Source organism: Anser cygnoides, chromosome 18 (assembly GCF_040182565.1).
Source record: "Anser cygnoides isolate HZ-2024a breed goose chromosome 18, Taihu_goose_T2T_genome, whole genome shotgun sequence".
NCBI classification, from domain to species: domain Eukaryota; kingdom Metazoa; phylum Chordata; class Aves; order Anseriformes; family Anatidae; genus Anser; species Anser cygnoides.
The window spans coordinates 12494480-12515622 of NC_089890.1; the positions used below are offsets into that span (position 1 = coordinate 12494480).

The 21143-nt window shown below is 59.3% G+C and overlaps 1 protein-coding gene across 4 annotated transcripts in view; it reads right to left on the minus strand.

Annotated features, from left to right (window-relative positions):
* Positions 1-21143, minus strand: part of CLUH (clustered mitochondria homolog) — a 55301-nt gene that overhangs the window by 16956 nt on the left and 17202 nt on the right. The window contains exons 1-10 of one of the 4 annotated variants that reach the window (XM_066979503.1): positions 18477-18660; positions 8520-8716; positions 7223-7394; positions 6929-7072; positions 6594-6721; positions 5793-5947; positions 4459-4584; positions 2728-2875; positions 1927-2019; positions 536-1230 (exon numbers count right to left, since the gene is read on the minus strand). In XM_066979503.1, coding sequence (XP_066835604.1) covers positions 536-1230; positions 1927-2019; positions 2728-2875; positions 4459-4584; positions 5793-5947; positions 6594-6721; positions 6929-7072; positions 7223-7394; positions 8520-8716; positions 18477-18591 — 1973 coding nt within the window. In that variant the 5' untranslated portion in view covers positions 18592-18660. The other 3 variants (XM_048074046.2, XM_048074042.2, XM_066979502.1) reach the window with 3 other exon arrangements.

The window sequence follows — 21143 nt, forward strand, 5'->3', positions numbered from 1 at the left end:
AAGCAGAGTGCCCTGCAGCCCTTCACACGGAAGCGGGAGCGTTAACACCACCAGCCCCACATGACTCTGCCTGCCTGCTCCCGGAGCTCCTGCTTCCTCGCCTGCACTGAGCCAGCCCAGCACCAACACACCCCACCACAGAAGTGCCTACAGCAGTTCCCACAGGAAGGTTTTTTTTCCAATGTCTGGGAGGGGGGGAAAAAAGTAGCATTCAGGATGCCTGGAGAGCCTTAAAGATAAGCATAAATCCTTCCCATTCCCTAGATGGCAGGTGAAAATGATATCTGCAGGGAAAGGACAGGAAACAACAAAGAGAGACCTGGAGACTGCAGAAGGCACCTCTCCCCCCGGCTCCCTGTAACCCTGTTAGAATTCCTATTTTCATCTCTCATTAAATAAGCTTCTATCATTGCATCTGCAGGGCCAAACGGTGGGGAAGCCAGCTGCCCACCCCTGGGAGCTGTGAGGTGACACAGCGTGGTCCTGACTTGGCCATTACCAGTTGTGAGTGGAGGAAGGGGGGAGCTCAGCTCACCTGTGCTCTACAAAGGCATCAACAAGCTCTTGCCGGAGACAGCAAAGCTTGTGTCTGTGCTGCTTGGGAAACCCCATTTTCTTACATTCCTCTGGCATCTCCTCCCCTTCAACAGGCAGGAAGTTTAGATCTGGAGGGAAAGTGCGGAGCAGGTCCAGGATGTAGTGACGCCCATCATTGCCAATAATGCCTTTGCACTCCACTGAGGAGCACAGCTCCACCTCCTCATTCTTGTCATTCAGGACTTTGTGCTTCTGGATCTTAAGCGGCCTGCTGGTCTTCTCCAGCAGCTCCAGATACTTGGGATGCGAGACAACCGTCTTGCCAAAGTCTATTGACCCATAGATGACACTCTGTTCCTGCTCCCGTTCCAAGATCCCAGGAATAATAGACTGAGCTGTCACCCTGTAACCTCTGTAATCCACCACTACAGTCCCCAGCGTGTACAGCCCTTCTACATCCACAGCATTATAGGTCCGCACACCATTGAGATCGTTGGTAGGTGCCACGTAAGCAGCAACGTCCCCGCCAAAGTCCTTGTAGTGGTCACGGACGTCAAAGCCCAGACTGAAGAAAATGTTGTTCCAGATGAACATCTGCATCTTGGTCTCTTCACTGGGGTTGATGGCCATGACATTGCCATCAATGACAGCCATGGCACCTCTTGTTGCTGCTGCAGTGAAGTCGCTGTGAACCTGGAGACAGTCGGAGAGAAAACTAGGTAAGGAAGGGATCACCCCCTCCCAGCACCTCGTTCTCAAAACTCTCTGCAAATTTCTCCTTCACTCCTCACCTCCTGATGGCCTCCAGCAGGCAGGCAGGTCAGCTGGCTTTTGCTTTTGTGAGCCTGGCCAGTGGCTTGGATACAAGCTCCAGGAGCCAAAGCATTAGGGATCACCATGGCTCAGACTCATTAGCTCTCTGCAGAGGAGGTTTAGGTTAAAGCGCATCCACCCCTCCCACCCACTTGAAAGAAGGCTGATCAAACAGAACAGCAGAGGACTGGGAGACACAAGGTCAAGGAGCACAATTCTTCCCTGCGAGGCTGGGAGCAGAAGGCAGACATTGGTCAAGCACTGGAACAGGCTCCCCAGGGAAGTGGTGGAGGGCCCATCCCTGGAGTTATTTAAGAGATGCTTGGATGTGGCGCTAAGACACGTGGTTTAGTGATGGGACTTGGTAGGTCAGGTTGATGGCTGGACTTGACCTTGGAGGTCTTTTCCAACCTAGATGATTCTATGACATGCGAGAGAAGACAAGACCCCTTAGCTCACAAACAGGGACCCTCAGCTCGCAGTTTCTAAAAGGCAGGCCCAGGTGAAATGTCTAGATGTGACACGGGCGGCAGAGAAGGGTGTGTGTAAGTAGCTGCCTGCAGATCCCAAAGTTACCTTGAAAATGGCTCGTTCTCTCAGCAGCCTCTCAGGCAGGTTCTTGCGTGGTAGTTCTCGTGTGGTCTGCAGCTCCTCGTTCCAGTCTCTGGTCTGAAAGAGTCAAAAACTTATGGGAAGCACTACACTGTGTAGGCAGGGGCTGGCAACCCAGCGTTTCTGATTTACAAGGCATTTTGTGAGAGAAGGGAAGAACTCAAGGCTGTCATGACATCCAGAGGAAGTGAGTTAGCAGCAGGATCACTCCTTACGAGCTGACTTTACAGATCTATCCCAAACGGCTGTTGAATTAGTCCAGCTTACACAATGCAGTTAATCTGAAATGCCAGATTGCTAGCTCCAGAGTAACTCAGTGCAGATCTGGTTAACAAGCACACTGTGACGTTGTCACTCTGCAGGCAGCCCTTCCACGCACGGCCTGGAACATTTTAGGTTATGAGGCTGTGACTGAAACCCTTAGAATAGTCTGTTGAGATGTTCCAGGCCTAGGCAGCAAGACGGAACACTGTGCTGTCTGTGCAGTGCAGCAGAGCTAGTCAGAGTACGGACATAGGAGTTATAAATACTTGAGCAGAAATTGCTCCTCTCAGACCCTTAGGTACTCAGGGAAGCTGCAGCCTCAGCAGCTCAGCCCTCTGTAGTTAAAGAGGCTGTAGGAAACAAGGACTAATGCAAGCGTACCTCGATGAGCAAAACCCCTCCACAAATACCAAAGGTCTACTTGTCAGTAAAGTCAGCTGGTTCCCAGCGCGACAGGTGGCAACCTATTGCCAGGGTTCCCACCCAAAGCGAGAGTGCTACCTGTCCGGGGATGTGCTCTTCATAGCCCAGTCTAGAGGTGTAAGCGTCTTCTGCCCGCACACAGTCCATGGCGTGTTCTGCTTGTGGAGCTGTCCAGCTGTACACTTGGAAAGGAGTTGCTATCCTTTCAAACGGATGTCTCTGAACCCTGATTTGGGAGTGAAAACAATTAGATATTTTCCGAAGGAAGATTTGTAAAAGAGTTTTCCCTCTGCTGCAACACCAGCTTCTAACAAAGCACAGAACAAGACCAGGTCTCACAGGCAGCGCAGCGGGCTTTCGTTCACCAAGTCTGACAGCCCTTACTGACCGACCGGATTGGCAGCGCCTCCCAGCAGCAGTCCAGGGAATGCACTGGGCTCTCCTCATTCCTGTTTCCTCAGCTGCACCTCCAGAAATCCCCACTGTGTTCTCCACTCACCACAAACCAGGAGCAGAGGCAGGGAATCGCCACTCCCAGCCAGCCACCTCTGTTACTGGCTCTCAGCTTTCATTGCGGTCCCTAAGCATTGTATTGTAAAACAGGCCCGTAGCACACATCCACTAACGAAGTGAAAAAGCAAGCTTCACCTAATGGCCTTTGGTGTAATCTGTCTGCTCTCAGCAGGTGCCGGAGTCTCATCTGTATTTACTTCTGGCCCAACAAGCAATACAATATAATCATTTTTAAATGGCCAGATAGTCACACTGGTGGCTGGGAGGCCACTGCTAATTTCCAGCCCTTGTATAGTGTCACTTTCATCTTCCTAATGAGAACAGAAGCAGCACTTTTGAAAGCCACACAATGTGCCTGTCAATTTGCATCCTGCTGAGCTAAGGCAGTTCATTAAGTGGACTCTAAAGAATGACAGGCTTTTGCACAGGATCCACTGTCCTGGAGTAGAATAAATGGTCCCTCTGGCAAGGGCAGGAAAATAAAACAATCTATTATTGTTCCTTATTATTACTGTTAGAGGAACTAGAGGAAAACAAGCATGCATGAACATGTTTAAGACAATTATTCCTTCTCCACTGTAAGCCTGTGCAAAGCCCTCACGCGTTACTTTTCCAGATATTTTATGCTTCAGCTTTTATTTGTGTTCAGGGAGAAGCACCTACTGACCAGGTCATCAGTCATACCCTGCTGCAGCCCATGGCCCGCTTCACATCAGCTCCTTGCTGCCTGGCTAGCCAGGACGTCATCCAGTCCCCCACAAGGCACGCAGCCAACGCGCTGACTCGGTGAGCAGACCCACCGCAGGAGCTGGTCAGCGCACCAGGATTTGCCCTTGCACGAAGGCTGTGAGTGAGCAGACGAAGCTCACTTACACACACCACAACAACAAGCAGCTCTTACTGCTCAAGATGACTTATACAGGAATTTTCCAGCAGCAGTTAGTGCGCTACAGGCCCACACACTTTCATAACTTCTGCACAGAAGGCCTACTAGCATGGACCAAGTCCCATCAGCTCAGGCAGCTCCCCGTTTCCAGCAGGGGAAAGCCAGTGAGATCAGGGCGCTGCCACGAGGCCCTGTCAGGCACTGGGCAGTCCCTTGCCGCACAGACTCGTGTTCCACCAAGCACCCCCCGACCACCCACCCACCACGTGCACACACGGAGGAAGAGGGCGTCACAATCCCTGCTGTACGAGCGCGGCACCCAGCTCCACAGAACCAGCCAGGTACCGGGGCCTCACCAAGCAGCTTAACATCACGCTACCCAAGGGGATAGAGAGGAAAACGTTTGCTACCGTTTCTTCTGCAGGGCGGAGAAGTTTTTTTTGAAGGTAGGGCTGATCTGGTTAAGTAGTTCCACCAAGGAATGACTGAGAAAGCTGGGGTTTGCAGGTTTGGGATTGAAGTTGTATGCAGTAGACCTGCAAGAGGAAAGAAACGAGCTGTTGTCATAGCTGAGACTTGCCACCCCCCAGGAACTTGCTATACGAGTGAGAGCCTTCCCAAATAAGCACTGCATTAAAGGCCTGCGTAACATGTTGCTGTCTGTAAAACGGAGACCAAGTGGCACGCAGGCAGAAGGACTGCAGGCCCCCCTCCTGCCCGGCTCTCACCAGTGGAGATGCAATCAGGAATTCAGTACCTGGACCCGAATGCAGTGGGCAGCAAATTTCATTCGGACCTTTCTTCAGCCACCACTAGGTTTAAGAGAGGCTCATATTTTTACAGGAAGGAAGGACTGATTTCACAAAAGAGCTTCCCAAACGCATCACAAGGGCCTCTGCTTAACAGAGAACCCAACTGGAATGGCACCAACAACACCAGGCAGCCAGAACCCTCTTAGGATACCGAATCTCCCTGCCGGAGGGCTGAGCACTGACCTGCCAGGGCCACAAGCACAGGCTCCCCTCCCCAGCTCACATTTTGCCAAGCCCAAGCAGGCCACTTGTTCCATGTTCTTCGTGCCACTTGCTCTCCATGGACCCATACTTAGATGTGCATCTCTTGATTTGTTATTTTTGACACACTTTATTTACTTATTAACAGATCTGGGAGAAAACCATAGAATAGAAACTGCCTTCTACAAGCCAGCTCAACACACAGCACTTTCCTACATTCTGCCCCATTATGAAAGGAAAGTGCTTTATCTTCATCTTCTTTTCAAATACAGCCACTGTTACGCTCCCAGGCACTGTACGGTCAGCTTTAACAGTCTCTCATAGACACTACAAAAAAAATTGCTAGTCAAATCCGTGCCGAGGTTACAAGGTGCTGGCGGACTGTTCTTCTCCTTGAGGGCAAAATGAGCTAGTTACAATGGTCGGGAAGGAATTCCCTCCCGACTTAAAATACTTTAACTAGTTGATGACATTATGGGATGTTTCAACTTTCCCTAAAGCATCAGGCATTTATCCACTGTGGAAAAATGGTACCGGGCATAACTAAAGAGCCCAATCCAGTATAACAACTCCTACAAACCCCATGTGAGCAGTGAATTCAAATAGGCCATTTTCCACAGGGAAGAAAAAAGAAAAAAAAGCAGCAGCATGTTTCTTTGCAGGTTCTTTTCCAGTTTGGTATTGCAAGCTCCCTCTTGCAGGGCCTGACAAGAGAAATCCTAGTTACTCACTGATTCAAGTAAAATCCTCTAGTGGATGCAGTGATACTGACGTGTCGATCCTCCACTGTGATCACGTATAAATACATGAGGTCCCCATGCATTTTCCTGTTGCCAGGTGGAGGGTTCCAGCCACTCATCGTCAATACCTTTAGGCACTGCAAAGGCTACAGAACACAACAGAAACATTTCCTGTCAGTAGAAATTAATACCCCTGTGTTACAGAGACATCTGATATACAAGCCAAAGTCCTTTTACCTGCTGCCCCTCTTGGTTCCAGAAACAGAGCTTACAAAAGAATTGGTCTCAAGAGCATAGCCTTCCCCAGGCTACTTGCAGTCCACTACTACGCTGCTGAGTTTGCTGCCTTTCACAAATAAGACAGGTAAAAACAGACATCCTGGGCCTTTGGGCTGCACAACACATGGATTTCTTGCTGTACTGGTTTTCAAATGGCAGCTTCTAAAACTGGAATCCAAGTGCAAGGGCATGGGAAACCTAAGCGTAATTCACAGCGATCTGCAGATCCTGCCTCCACGACTCTACAGAGAAACGCAGCCCTCCCTTCCCTGCCACCCCTCCCCAACACGGCTGGCCACTTTGTGCTCTGCGGATGTCCAGACCGTGTCCAGTGCTTTGCACACAAGCTCCTGGACTTTATTCTCTTGGCTAAGCAGTGCTATTCCAGCACTCATTAAGCATCAAGCAGAGCAAATCCCAAAGTCCACCTTCAGTGCAGCTCCCAATTCCTGAACACCACTTTGCTGCGAGGTACGTGTTGATAGCCATTTCGAGCACACAGGAGAACTCTACCTTCCAGTCTCTGTTCTGGGGCTGAAGGGCACACAGGGGTCTCTCTTTGCTACCTGGCAGGATATGTTCAGGAGGGGTGCAGTCAATTTGTTCCATTTCGGTACCTTTTTTCTTCCGTTTTCCACTGTCTGGAGCAGAGACACACAGAAAGTCAGTGCTGCAAGACAACACTTCATCCTCCAGTAATTATTCAAGCAGGAGTAAAGAAGTGCTCAGAGAGTTTCTCTGCACTCCCGAATGAGGCGGGACAGCTGATCGTCACAACGTGTTTTAATGAAGCAAGGAGTCAGGGGAATAAAAACTGACCGCACTAGGGAAGCCTTTTTGCCCCTTACCTCCCAGGTCTCCTTCAGTGAAGACGCTCAGGAATGACAGTGAGTTACAGTCCACGCCATTGAAAGCATCTGATGGGTCAAGACTCTTCAGAAGGTCCCGTATGTGACGCACATGTATCCTGGCTTCTCGCACTGTGTACGGCTCTGATAAACAGAAAGGGAGGAAATAAACTGGAATTACACAGTTGCTTACTACTGTAGCAGACAAGTCTCAAAAAGGAACAACAGGGAAGCGCTGCCAGGTAGCCAAAACCACTCCCTGCTTGCTCCCTCCCGAAGTCTGAAGGAACTTGCCTTCCACCACCTTTAGCAGCGAGCCCTCCTGCAGTCCCTCAATAGTTTTCAGCTCAGCGAAGTTATCGAGGACGTTGCCATCAAGCTGCAGAGAGAAGCAAGTCCGGTGGCAGGTATCTTCTCGGTCCATCAAGACTTGGTGGATCTCTTGCACCATCTCTTGAGGAGAGACCTTAAGAAGGCAACAACGCAGGCAGTTATTGTCAGCCAGCTGTCGGAAGGCTGCTTCCGTCCCTGCCGGAGGACGCAGACCCCTGTGGCAGGGCGAGCCGCCCCAGCTCCAACCCCCAGGCTGGGCACCCAGAGGCGTCGCAGCCTGGCGCTGCGCTGAGCACAGGGCAGGGCTGGAGCGCAGCCAAGGAACCGAACGCGGGGGGAACCCAGGGGCTCGTCCCTCAGCCATCCCCACCGCGTGTTTGTGGCGAGGCTCTGAACGACACAAGCGGAGGACAGACCGCTTCCTCCGCTCGGTCTGCCCCTGGGCACGCAGCTCCTGACACACAGGAACCGCCCCGGCTCACGCGCCAGGGCTGCGCTCCTGCCGCCTGCTCTGGCTCCAGCACCACCGACGCTGCTCTCGAGCTATGAGGACTCAGGGCAGTTTACATAAGCTGCTGTAAACAGCATGGGCTGCTATTATTAGCCTATTAAAACTAACAGCCAAAGAGATTTAGAGAAAGAAAGAAGCTGGGCTGAAACACAGCTAGTTCCAGAGGGAACGTCACTTCACTGCACTCTCTGCTGGTCTTGGGGAGCTTCCCCCCGGGTTTAGGCTCAAAATGCCTCCCCCCGGAATGAAAAATGCTTCGTCCAAGTGGTTTTCAGTGCAGTATCGAGCTAAATCAGAGTATCGGCCAGGCATGTCAAAGCCTGTCCTCATCTGGCAGCACGTGTTGCCGCCCACGTGATGCCGTGCGGCATCCAGCAGAGCTCTCGGGAAGGGGAAGGGGAGGGGAAGGGGAGGGGAAGGGGAGGCTGTCGCTCCGTGAGCCCCAGGCAGGTGCCCGAGCTCCCCGAGCAGCGCGAGCGCGTGTCACTGTGCCAAACCCAGCGCAGCCAGGAGGTGCATCGTGCCAAAACCTCTGAGAGGCGAGAGGTTTCCCCTTCCGGAGTCAGGCCCAGAAGTCATGTTTACACCTCCCTCCTTCAGAACAGCCCAGCAGTGGGAACGCCACTTCCCCTGTGCTCGGATCCGAGCCCCGTGGAGAACGACGAGGGGCAGCTCCCCCCTTGCCGAGCTGCCCCTGCCCCCGTCGCCTCCCGTGCCCCCCCCAGCCGGCCGAAGGGAGGCCGGTACCTGCAGCGAGAAGGGCTCTATCCCCGGCGCGCAGATCTTGACGGTGAATCCCGTGTCCTGTATGACAATGACCTCCTGGTCGTTCCCATCTTCCCCCGCGTCGGGCTCCTCGTGGCCGTTCTGCCTGGCGTCCTTCTCGCCCCTGAGGCTCTCGTGCGGCGCACTCCCGTTCATGAGTGCCGTGCCAGACGGGTGCTCTGCGGGGAGAGGGGGGTTTAGAGCACGCGGGGGAGACCGGTTCCAATGACACCGCCGTGCTCCGGCCACGCAAACGTTTCATCCTGCAAGTGGTGTTTACTAGAGGTAGGTGTGCCGGGCCCTGCCCTCCTGCCCCTCAGCGCAATTAGTGCGCTCTCGCTCCCTGCAGGGTTTGCATCTTCCACAAACCCCGTGCGGAGGGGCGGGAAGGAAAGCAGGAAGGATGGGTCAGTGTACAACGCGTTCGGCTTAGTCTTAAGAAGCCTCTTAATTAAAAGAAGCGGGGGTGTGGCGCCCTGCAGCCCGCAGGCAGCTGTAACCCCTGCACCAACACGTCGCGCAGCTCCCAGCGCTCCTCCTGGCGCGCTGCTCGGCGGGGGGGGGCTGCCGGGCTGCTCCCCAGCACCAGGCGCTCCCACCCCCCGCGCCCAGCCGCCCTGTGCCCCCAGAACGCCTCACAGCGGCCCCGGGGCGCCAGCGAGGCTCTGCCTCAGCACTTGTAGTCGAGGCAGGTGACGACATCCCCAGCACGCGTTTAGACGGATGCACCCCCGGGATGGGGAGCACCCCACACCTCCCTGCCCACTCCCACGAGGGTTTGCTCTCTTTGTCAGCCAGGTGGAGAGCAGCAGGGAGCAGATACGGTCTAGGAAGCCGCAGGTCTCCTGGCACAGCCCGGACCCACTGAGCTGGGCAGGGACCAGCATGCCGCTGCGCCGAGGTGCGGGCAGGGCGAGCTCCAGCTGGTGCCATGGGAGGGCTGCCTGCTATGGCCCGGGGAGCAGGGCCCCTCCGACCCGCGCAGGTCTCAGCACAGCCGCCGCCAAGCACAGCCACAGGAACGGCCTCGAGAGGCTCCTGGGGTCAGCGCTGCCCGGAGCCGGGGGAGCGCCCGAGGCTGCGGTGCGCGCCGCGCCGCCCTCCTGCCAGCTCTGACAGCCAGCGCTGCCCCAAGTCTGGGAACAAGAAGCTAAACCTGAACCAAAGGAAGAGCGGTCGTCTGGCAGGTAAACGCTCTGCTTTAACACCAGCGATGCTTTTTCAGTTGGGTTTTACAGATCAGACACATTTTGATGAAAACAGCATGTTTTGTTTCAACCCCATCTTGCAGTATCCAGGTGAGCGTGCCCGCAGCACGCGGCGACGCTCGGTGCCCCAGGGCCGTGCTGCGGGCAGCGAGCACCGAGCCGTAACGCCGTGTTCTCATCCCCGCTCCCGAGCACACACAAGATTAAAGTGTCAGGAGAACGGGCTAAGCCCAAGAGAGGAGGTGGCCCGGGCACTGCTTCATGGGGAGGAACAAACGTGCACTCGCCTGAGCTGCATTCAGCGCGGTGCAAAGGCTGAGCAGGAGGATTACGTTTCATCCTTGCACCTGCACGGCGAGTACGTGCCAAGGTGACAGGCACTATTTCAGTCACGCTTCCTATTTATAGGGAGCCTACAGATGTGGTGGGCACCTCGTGAGCCAGGCAGACAGCCCCGGCACGAACCGGGATTTGCATCTGCGTCTGAATATTGCTGACTGCACACAACGGGACGGGGTCAGTATGACGGACCGTGGGGAGTTTTCGTTAATAACCAATTAGTGTTCACATAAATCTTCTAAACTAAAGTCAGTCACTAGCTTCCTGATGACAGTACCAGAAGATGTTGCAGCAAAGCAGCCTGGCACAGAGGGTGGGAGAAGTGACAGTACCAAGGGAATGTGTTTCTGCCTGTGAGCTCCGGTTCCATTCACGGGCACAGGTCCTGCCCTTCCCTCCCCACAGGCACTTCCAGGCGCCGAGAGCCCCACACGGCCTCCTTGCTGTGAGGCCTGAATGCCTCCGGCAGCACGGCAGAGGCACAAACAGCAAACGAGGCACCGAAACAGCAGCCGGGCAGCCCCACGTCAGCGTCACTGCAGCACCCCCAGCAAGCCACCAGCTACGCCGAGAGCCAGAGACTGAGGCCCAGCTCGGCCGCCACACAGGGACTGAGCGACACCGCAGTGCCACGGAGGCCAGGTTTGACCTTGAGACCCAAGCAGCAGCAAGCCCAGCTGCTTGTGCCCAGGAAGCCGGGGAAGGGACAACAGCCGGCCCAGCTGGGCCCCGGCCCCCTTCCTCACCCTCATCCTGCTGCGAGTGAAAACAGAACCTGTGTCCCCTCCCTCCTTCCTCCCACCCCATCCCACGACCGTACGCAGCCACTCCGACACCGCCACGGGTGTGGAGGGGCTCCAGCTACACGAAGCCCAGCAGAGCGCCACTCCAGCGAGCACCTAGAGGCGGGAGCTTCCTCTTCTTCCTCCTCTTCTGGGGCTGCCTGCAGGGCAGCACGAGCTCCACGGGGCTGGGGCCCCCGCTCAGCCCGCCGCCGGGGCCTGCGGCGCGGTCACTCTGCGCAGCGCCAGCGCTCGCGTCCCTGCTCCCGGACGCCTTCTCCCCGCAGAGCCCGGGCGGTGTGACCGTCTGCTGGACGCGGGGGCTTCTCCCCCCACCTGCTGGCTCCGCGCAGCGGCCGGGGCCAGGCCGCGGGCCGGGGGGAAGCACAGCACGGGCCGCGCCGGGCCCCGCGGCCGAGCCGCCGTCCTCAGGTTTCACGTGGCTCTGGCAGGCCTCAAGCGGCGCGGCGCGATCTAACAGCCCCGCCGGCCCTTCCTCAAGGTCGGCTGGAAGGACGGCTGCGGCACGCGACGCCCCTGGCCGCCGGGGCGGGCCGGCAGCACCACCGCCAGCTTCCCAGCAGCTGTTATCGCAGGCCGTCACTGCTGCTTCTTCGCCCTTGGCCTCGGGCGAGTCCTGGATGCGTTCGGCACGTTTCTGCAGGCTTCCCACCGCCGCCGCGCTGGGGATGACGTCGGGGTACGGCACGGCGCCCCGGGAAGCTTCCGGCACGTCGGGGGAGCCGGCGCGGCTCGTGGGAGGCTTTGGTAAGAGCGGCGACCGCTCATCGGGCGAGCTAAAGCTGCGTGTCTGGAAGATGAGGTCGGTGACATGCCTGCAGCAGTTCACAAAAATGCTGTTCCCCATGATTATAAGCAGCCTGGCTCACACAACACTGGATCGGAAAAGTTAGTTTTGTTTGCAAATGCCTTTTTGCACACATATATTTAAGTCCCCACAAGGCGAATCTTGCTCACCCTCCCTGGTTCGGGTCCGTTCACGTTTGCAAGTCAGCCAGACTCTCCGAAGAACCTTCTTACGTGGTCCCGAGGTGAGAGGGGGCACAGGACCAGTGCGGGGCTTAGCTCCGCATCCCGGGGGTGCCGGAGCACACGCTCGTGCCTCCTGCGCAGGCTCTGCTGCTGGCCTGGCAGCAGCTCTCCCGACGTCCCGCTCAGTGACCTTCACCCGCCGCACATCTTTGCCCCGCAGCAGCCGCTGAACGCTCCCGGCTCTGCCCGGCGCCCCGGCAGCGAGCCCGCGAGCCTCCGGCCGTGCGCGCACCCCCCAGGCGCTGCAGGCGCTCTCTAAGAGCAGACGCTCGCCCGATCGCTTCGGTCCCCGAGCTCGTTATAAATAGACGGCCGGTATCAAGTGCTGAACCAGTGCAGCATGGGACAAGTGTTAGAGCTCCCCAGCTCTGCCAAACTCGTAGGCAGGCGAGACGCGTTGAATTACAAGGAGGGCACTCTCTGTGGCCGCCTCGGCCGGGCACGGCCGCCCATACTGAGCAGGCAGGCATAAAGGGCCTGGGCAGCAACTACCAAGGCGTTCCCAGACACATTTTCTGTCCTCTCACGCTGCTCCATTGTACCAAACAAGCCAAAAAACCACACGGACAGCTCCCCTCAAACCACTCCTCTCTGTTATTTCAGTAAATCCAACAACCGGTGCAGGGATTACAGAGCCCGAGACTTGTGCAAGCGACAAGCGCTGGTGAAACCCGCGGCCCCTGCACGCACCCAGCCCCTCGCCTTCCCCAGCCAGCACCGCCACCATCACGCACAAGCCTGCCGTGCGCACGGCGGCGCTGCACGTGCGGGAAGGAGCCCACATCTCCACCGAGAGGAAGAAAAGTGCCACAGCCCGGGTAGAAAAAGAAAAAAAAAAAAACTCAAAACCAGAATGAAATCAGGACTACAGAGCCCGCGTAACCACCTGCCCAGCACCGACACCCGGACAAGGAGACTCGTCTCTGAAGGAGGCCCTGGGAAGGCTGGAAGCTGCCCCAGAGCCTCGTGCTCCGGCAGCCAACCTGCCAAGGGTTGAAAAGCAGACCGAGAGCTCTCCGGTGCAAGCCAAACCCCTGGCTAGCTTCTGTTCTTCTCTTTAAAGAACAGAAAGAGGAAACAGAAGAAGAATCTCTCCCACTCGAATTCACGTGAGCGCGGGGAGTTACCATCCCAGAAAACAGCAGAGTCCCAGTTAGGGCTGGTGTTCTCTTCTCGTTAGAGCTGCTCTCTGCCAATTTCACAGCGCAGGAGAAGGGTAACCTTGAAATCCCTGGTAGCAAGAGGTCTCTCCTGTCCTCGGGAGCGAGGATCGGGTGTCAGGTTACATCGGCATCTAAACCAAAAGTTTCTCCTGACGGTTTTTGAAGGAGTTTAATGCTCTGACAGCTTCAACCCACTCCTCACCTGCAGACCACAGCACCATCCAGGTGCCCGGCAGCCTCGGCTCCCCTTGGAGCAGCAGCTGAGGTTCGAGTGAAGACGAGCCCAAATTCAGTTTCGTTTTAAAGCAGATCAACTGAAGTACAATTTGCTGCAATTAATTAGATCACTAAGTTTAATGGCGCTATTTATGCTTAAACAAAGTTTACTTTTCCCTTTAATAGTCACATAAACCCAGCCTAATGAAGCAGCTATTGTGCTCATCAGCTGGAGACACCCGTTTCTCCGAGGAGGAGGCCGGGTCAGATGGGTGGCTGACGCTGTGCAATGGTTCACATGCGATGATCTGCAGCGATAAAAGAAATTAAGAAAAAGCAATACAGCACCAGCCTGCACTAGTGGCGCAATGGGATTTTAGGATGTGGAAATAAGACTGCCAGCATGCCCTGTGCTTGGGAGGCACACCAGGCAGAAAAGCTAAGCCACCCATACTCAGACGGGATTACACGCACCCCTCCCACTCCCATCTTCCCACCTCCTGCGGAGTGCTGACACTGCCAGGAGCGCCGAGCGCAGGCTGCAGCAGCTGCAGGAGCGTGGTGAGGCCAGCGCGCGGGGCTTCTGCTGGGCAGCGCTGCGAGCAGGGCAGGAGGCGCGTTCGGGTGCCACGCAGCTGAGCGGCACTGCCTCCACCTAAGCCGAAGGAAGCACAGCGCAGTGCAGCACGTGCTAGCTTCAGCACGCGAAGGCCGCTGCTGGTCTAGCGAATGCAAATTAAATTTTAGCCTAACAATAAATTAAACAAATAGCTTCCTGAACCCAAATAAATTGACTAAATTAATAGCCGTTAGCATCGCAGAGAGCCCTAGTGGAAAGGTCTCGGTAGGACAGCCTGCCAGGGAGATGGGACACGGCACAGATGTGCCTCCCACATCCCCGCAGAGGAAACCACAGCTTCCCAGAAACTTTCGGTGCTCCTTTAGCACAACAAGCACTTCTTTTAATAAGAGCCCACAGTGAAGTTTATAGCTGCTCTCCAGCCGTCATTAAACTCAAATTGGCTTTAACCCACCTGTGGGAAGAGCTGTAAGCACTGCCCTTATTTTTCAGCAGCTTCTCAACACCCAGGTTTGGCTGGCACGGGGACAGCAGCAGGCTGCACTTCGTGGCTGCCTTCGACGATGGCCCCGGCCCCGCTGCTCTGCGGCCCCACGGGGAGCAAGCGGGGACACTGCTCAGCCCTGTGCACCCACAGCCAAGTCTGGCTGGATAGACCTACACAACATCAGCCACATTCCAGTCTACTCAAGAGTCTGCGGCTTTTTGTATTCTCCTGATGCTGGGACATCTGCACTGCAGCTGCGCCCCAGGGCGCTCCCGGGGTCCCCCAGCGGCTGGCTCGGGCGCTCCAAGCCAGCGGGACCTCGTGCCCTGCATCTGGCAGCTGCAGTACCCGCGCTCGCTCTCCGCGCCTGGGAACTAGGCTTAAGCCCATTCGTATGCCTTCTGTCCAGCCAAAGCTTTGGAAACTTAGTTCCGAAACTAGCTGGTGAGGTGACTGCTGCAGCAACGTGCTCCTCAAGCACCACAGGAACCGGGAGCAAAGACTGGACAAAGGGCAAAGATCGACACCAACCAAACCGTCCGTAGCGCTGTGAGACCGCCTGCTGGATTCCCAGAGAGAAGAGCTGGTCAAAGCAACCCCATTTCAGACATGCCAGGAGTAAGTCAGTATTTCCCCAAGCACGTGTATTTTATTCTGGTGTGTACCTTAGTTTCAGGAAACTACTGAAACACCAGGAGCCCAGGACAGGTAACTACCCCAATAAACTCTGCATGCAGCCGACCAACAGATCATCGGGCTCCGAGACAGAAGCACCGAGCTGGGCAGCAACGCTTTGTTTCAGAAAGGCCCCATTAACTCCAACGTTACTGGGACGTACGGAACCAGTCGCTGCACTGCCCCACCGGCCCTTCCCCTCGGGGCTGCCCCAGCAGCAGGCAGCAGCAGCAGGAGAGCCGCCCGCTTCCAGGAGGCATCGGCACCGCCGCCCTGGGAACAGCCGCGCTCCGTGCGAGTCCTGCTCCCGTGGACTGGTTTTACTTCTCAAATGCAAATAGAAAAACGCATGAACTTCAGACCTTTCAAAGCTTCTAGAAACAACAGCTTTCTAGTACAACCGACAGCGCAACGTGAGGAGGCAAACGGAGCGCTGCCAAGTTTAGTCATTTACAGACGGCTAAGACAAACAGCTCTCCGCAACGCAAAGCTGTTGTCACTGGGCATAAGGCAGGTACGCGGCTGCATTTCTCTGCGTGCATGTTCCTGACCTACTTCCACTCTTCAGCTAGGAAACCCAGGAGCAAGGCTGCTTGGGCAGGGCAGCGAGCTTCCAGGTCTGCAAGGGGCACCTCGACGGCCACCCCACGGGCAGAGCGGCTCCGGGCATCATCCCCTCGGGGGTCCCTCCCCAGCCTGCCGAGGGTGCCGTGTTTGTCACGGGCCTTTCCTTAACCCTGCAGCGCTGAGCAGATTTCTCTTGCAGGAGATTTTCTTGCGGATTTCTTCCTCCAGCTCTCCCTCTGAAGTCTGTTACAACCGCACGTTAGAAAACCCAGCCGCCAGCAGTTCAGTCCTTCCCAAAACACCAGCAAACCTCCAAGGTCAAGCGACCTGACAGCCACAGCAGATCCCCAGATTAACAATCAGCGCTCTGACCTTGTCACCAACGGACAACTACGCTCGCCTCCACAGCAGCTTTCCCATCAATACCTTCGTTCTCCACCCCTGCAACAGAAAAGGTGGACAAATACATGGGGGGACGGGGAAGAACAGAGACAGAGGGACCTAGTTAGAAAAAGCAGATCTTCAGGCGAGGCAATGATGGAAAGGATTTTACACCAAGCAGACACACCACTGAACCTGCACAAGACGAGCTTGTTCTAAGGCAATGACAACTGCAGAAACAGAAATAATCCAAAAACGCTGCACACAACTGCTGCCTTTTGATCTTGTGCTAGTTAACAAGAAAGGTAACTTAACCCGTAACTGCCCCTGACAGCAGTCCCTACAGGTACCTAAAGCGTTCACGCTTCTGTGTTTCTGCTCTCAGAAGGAGAGAGCAGCCCCGGCACTGGTGTCTAGCTTGGAGGTGGAGAGAAGCAGCCGGCAGCCCTCTCGCCTTTTAAGAGGCGAGGGCACTCCTCGGGTCTCGATGCCTACCATCACAAACGCGTTTCCTCAGCGAGGAGCCCGCTCGGAGCCTGCCCACAGCAAGGCCGCAGCGAGTGCCTCCTTCGGGCAGCGCAGCATGCCCGGAGCGGAGCCGCGGGCAGGCAGCGGTGGGCGCGCAGAACCGGGCGCTGGCCTGCCCCTGCGGAGAGGCCTGGGAAGCACGAGCCGGCACTGCCGATGCCCACAGCCCCCTGCACCGGGGAGGGGGCGACCGGCTGCGGGCCCCCCCTCCCCACAGAACCCCGGGCGCCTGCCAGCTTCATCGCGCTAACACGGGAAGGATTTTTCCGCCTCCCTCCCTCCCTCCCCCAGCAATCAGCTCACACTTTGAACAGCAGGGATTACGCGGCGTAACTTTTTAACCCAGTTGCTGGAGCTGCACACTTGGCACCCATTAAAAAACAAAAAAAAAACAGTGCGGGGGGGGGGGGAGGCTCTCAGCGCTGCATTCCCCACACACTTGAATTACTGCCAGCCTGCTCAAACGCCAATGAACTTTGCTTTAGGTGACAAACTTCAAAAATTCACCTCGCCACCATAAAAACAGGGGAGGGACGAAGCGGCAGGTCACTCGGCAGGTCACTCGCTCGGTCAGTGTGAGGGGCTCTCTCAGCCACGACGAAGGGCAGCCCCGGAGCACCGGGTTTTTACCCTTCTCTTGTAAGATACAAGATCAGAGAAACAGGCTGAGCCCGAGAGCAGTGCTCAGGACAGTAACTCCTTGGAGACAAACGGCACCACGCTCAGGAAATCCCAGACCCCCCAGAGCCCGACACAGCCGGGCCCGCAGCCCCCGCGGGGACAGGGCACAGGACCTGGGACAGGAGCAGGACACAGGACAGGGCCAGGAGGGCCGCACCTCATCCCACACGCGGCCACCCGGCCCCCCTGATGTCAAGCTACAGCAGCCTGCCAGGAGTTAAAACACGTTGCTTTCAGGCAAAGTCTCCCGTGCGCCGTCTGCCCTTCCCAGGAAAAAACAAGCGCTCGTGCTTGAGCGTTCCCTGCTGCGCTGGCGATTCCTGCATTTCAGTTTCCACAAGGCCTCCCCTGCCCCTCGCCCATCGCCGAAGCGGCTGCCGGTGCCTGGGAACGCGGGCACCAGCGAGCAGGCCGGAGGTGCGCGCACCGTGCCCGCGGCTGGCGGCCCGCAGAGAGCCGCCCGGAGAAGCTCCCTCCGGCAGACGGAGGCCGCCGGTGCCGCGGCCCAGGCGGGAGGCGAGGCTGCAGCAGCCCGGTGCGGCCGAGCCAGGCCCCGGGCCCCGGCCGGCAGCAGGGCCGCGGGCAGGCCGGGGCCGGGCGCTGCCGGACGGGCCCCGGCGGCCTCCCCCGAGCGGGGCCGGCCCCGGCCCGGGCTCCTCCGCGGCGGGGCCCCGGGGAGCGCCCGAGCAGGGCCCGCCCGGCCCCGCGGCCGCCCCCGGCCGGAGCGCGGGGCCCTCAGCGGCCGCCCCCGGCCCCCCCGCGGCCGCGCCGCGCCGCGTCCCGCTGAAGGTGACCTTCACGGGGCCGGGGCTCCCCGCGCCGCCGCGGGCAGGGCCCGGCCGCCCCCGCCGCCGCCCGGCCCCCGCGGCCCGCCCGGGCCCGAGCCCGGCAGCGCCGAGCCCCGCCGCGCGGCCCCGCCGCGGCCCCCGGCCCCGAGCGCCCCCCCCCGCGGCGCGGCGGCCCCGCAGCGGCCCGGGCCTCGCCCCCCGCCGCCCCCGGGGCCGCTCGCTCGCAGCCGCCGCCGGGGCGGCCCCGGGACCCGGCCCCGCCGCGGGGAGCGGAGCCGGCGGCCGGGGCACGGCGGGGCGGGCACTGCGCCCCCCGCCCGCACCGAGCGGGGCCGGCCGGGCCGGGCCGCCACAGCCCCGGGCCCCTTCCCCGCGCCCGCCCCGGCCGCGGGGGGAGCGGCGCCCCCGTCCCGTCCCGTCCCGTCCCGGCGCCGCCAGGCCCGGCCCCGCGGCCCCGCGCCCCCGCCAGGCCCGGCCCGGCGCCCCCTTACCGGGGCGCTGCTCGGCCTCGGCCGGCCTCCTGCCGCGGGGCCCCGGCTCCTGCTGCTCGGCGCCCTGCGCGGCCGGCACGGCGGCCGGCGGCATCTCGTCCGCCTTGATCACCATGGGCGCCCCGCGCCGTGCCCGCCGCGCCCGCCGCGAAGGACAGCGCCGCCCGGCCCACGTGGTGCCGCGGCCCCGCCGCGCCGTGCGGCCCGGCCCCGCGCCGCCGCGCCTTAAAGGGGCCGCGCCGCGAAACGCGACGGGCCCGGCCCCGGCCCCCGCGCAGGCCCCGGCCCGGGCCCGGCCGGGAGCGGGCGGCGGGCGGCGGGCAGGGCCCCTGAGCACCCCCCCGGCCCGTGCCCCGGCAGCACGGTCAGGCCCCGTGGCGCGGCGCTGCAGCCGGAGGGAAGCGCGGCTGCGGCCGGGTTTGGGGCTGTGCGCGAGGGAAGGGGCAGGTTCCTGCCGCGAGCTGTGCGGTGCGGCCCCGCGCTGCGGCCTCCGGGCGCCCCGAGCAGGCGTTCTGGGAGGCGCCGGGTTAAAAAATAAAGCCGCGGACGTCGGCCTGGGGAGTAATGGGGTCGTGTAGTAAACCGCGCGCCCAAATAAAGCGGCGCTTGTCAGACCGCTGGCGTCCGTCCCGCACAGCGGCTCAACCCAGCGCGAGCACAGCCCGCTGCTGTTCGCCGCCGAGCCGCACACGGAGAACGGCTCTGCTCCGGCCAGACCGCAGCTGCGCCGGGGTGCTGGGCCCGGGGGTGCTGGGCCCGGGGGTGCCGGGCCCGGGGGTGCCGGGCCCGGGGGTGCCGGGCCCGGGGGTGCCGGGCCCGGGGGCCCTTGGCCCACCGCCCCGCAGCCTGGTGCAGCCCCAGCGGGGGCCGGGACGCCGGCAGCCCCTGCACGGCCTCGAAACGCACCGGGAGCAGGGCCGGGGCTCGGCCCCGCAGGGCCGAGGCTGCAGCTCAGCACCTGCCCCGGGGGAGCAAGTGTCGGGGCACGCAGACACAGAGAGATCCAGGGGGTTCCCAGGGCTTTGTGGTCACGTTACTGCTCTAATTGCAAGGACAGGGAAGCAGATCGTGTTTTGGAAGCTGAAATTCCTAGGAAAGAGGCAGGAGGCCTCACTGCACCCTTAGGATTTTAAATGACGTTTGTTTTTGTGCTGGTTGCACCGCCATGCTCACGCCTGCAGCTCTGCTGCCCCGTTCTGACCCAAAGGTGAACGAAGGGGGTGAGATGCGGGGACTCGTTACGGTGCAGACACAAAGTGCCGTGCTCTGTGTCCCCTGCCCACGGGCACCGGCCCCTCGGGGCACTGCTGGGGGCTCCGGGCAGCTTCGCCGGGCCGGGGGCTCTCGGCTGGCATGTGAAGGGCATCGCTGCAGCGCCAGCCCTGCGCAGCACCATTGGAGAGGGAACAAACAGAGAAACTTGGCGTTTGGGAGCAAAGGGCAGGTTTTAACTGGTGAGGAGACGCGGCACTTTCATCTCTGTGCTTTTACGGAGCGCATGGGGCGGAGGAGAGCCTGCACGTGAGCGCTCCGCGCCGATCAGCTCGGGGCTGCTCCTGCTCGGCCCGGCGGGGAGGCCCCGCAGCCCGGCGTGGCTGATGGCACCCAGCGGGAGCGAGGCAGCCTGCGGACAGGAGGAGGTTTTCTCTCCCCTTGTTCACCTCCCCAGCGGCGCTCAGCAACCGGCAGCGCAGGGGAGCGACAAGAGCAGGCGTGCAGAGAGGAGGCGGCAGCGTCATTACTGCCAAATTGGCTCATCGCGTCTGGTGGGTGGCCTCCGGGCACCGAGCAGAGCAGGGACCCTGAGATGTTCACCTATGCCCCAAAATGGAAGTTTGTTGGTGTGCTGCCCATTAAGCTTCCCAGTGGGGAGCGTCAGCCAGGGCAGCACCACCACAGTTTCACGCTTCTGCCTCCCGGCAGCTCGTTTTGGGTAACTCGTGCATTGAGACGCGTTGTGCAGAGGAGAGAAATCCCTGACCATCGCTCTCTCTTCAGAGATCACATTTCTTGCTGCGCCTTCAGCTTTTCAGGGCAACCAGGAGAAGTCACCCCCATGCTCCCACACTGCAGGTCCCCATGTATCAGCTGTGCCCTGCGTGTGATTTCCTGTGCAGTAAGGCAGTTTGTGGAAGGCCTCAAGCTCTGCCTCAGGCTGAAAATTCCCCAGGGCAATAGGATTAGGCCCAGCCACCACAGCTCTGCACAGTGCAGTGCAGGAGAGGGGCAGGTCCCCATGCCAGTGGGGCAGATGTCATCAGGGAGTGCTTTACCAGGCGGTTTGCAGCACGGCAGGTTAGGAGCCGAGCCCGTGCAGGCTCACTGCCTCACCGGGGAGCAAGCAGGGCACCGGCAGCGGAGGTGTGCTGGGCTTTGCTGCGCAGGACGGCACTGGCACCACTGGTGGGTGGCATGTCCCCAGCGCGGCCTCAGCGCCGGCCGGCCCACCCGCACAGCCCTGCTGATGCACATCTTGCCCTAGCCGCTTTGCCCCTAATTATTTTTCTTGGCCGCACTGGGGCCCCCCACCCAAGTCCGGTGGCAGTCCCGGCCCCCTCGAGGTGCTGGTTCCTCCTGGCCTAGCACAGCCTCTGGGGCCGGGGAGCCTCTGCGCTATTTGGGCCCTCAAAACCACACCTTCAAAGCGGAGAGGGGAAGGATATAGCC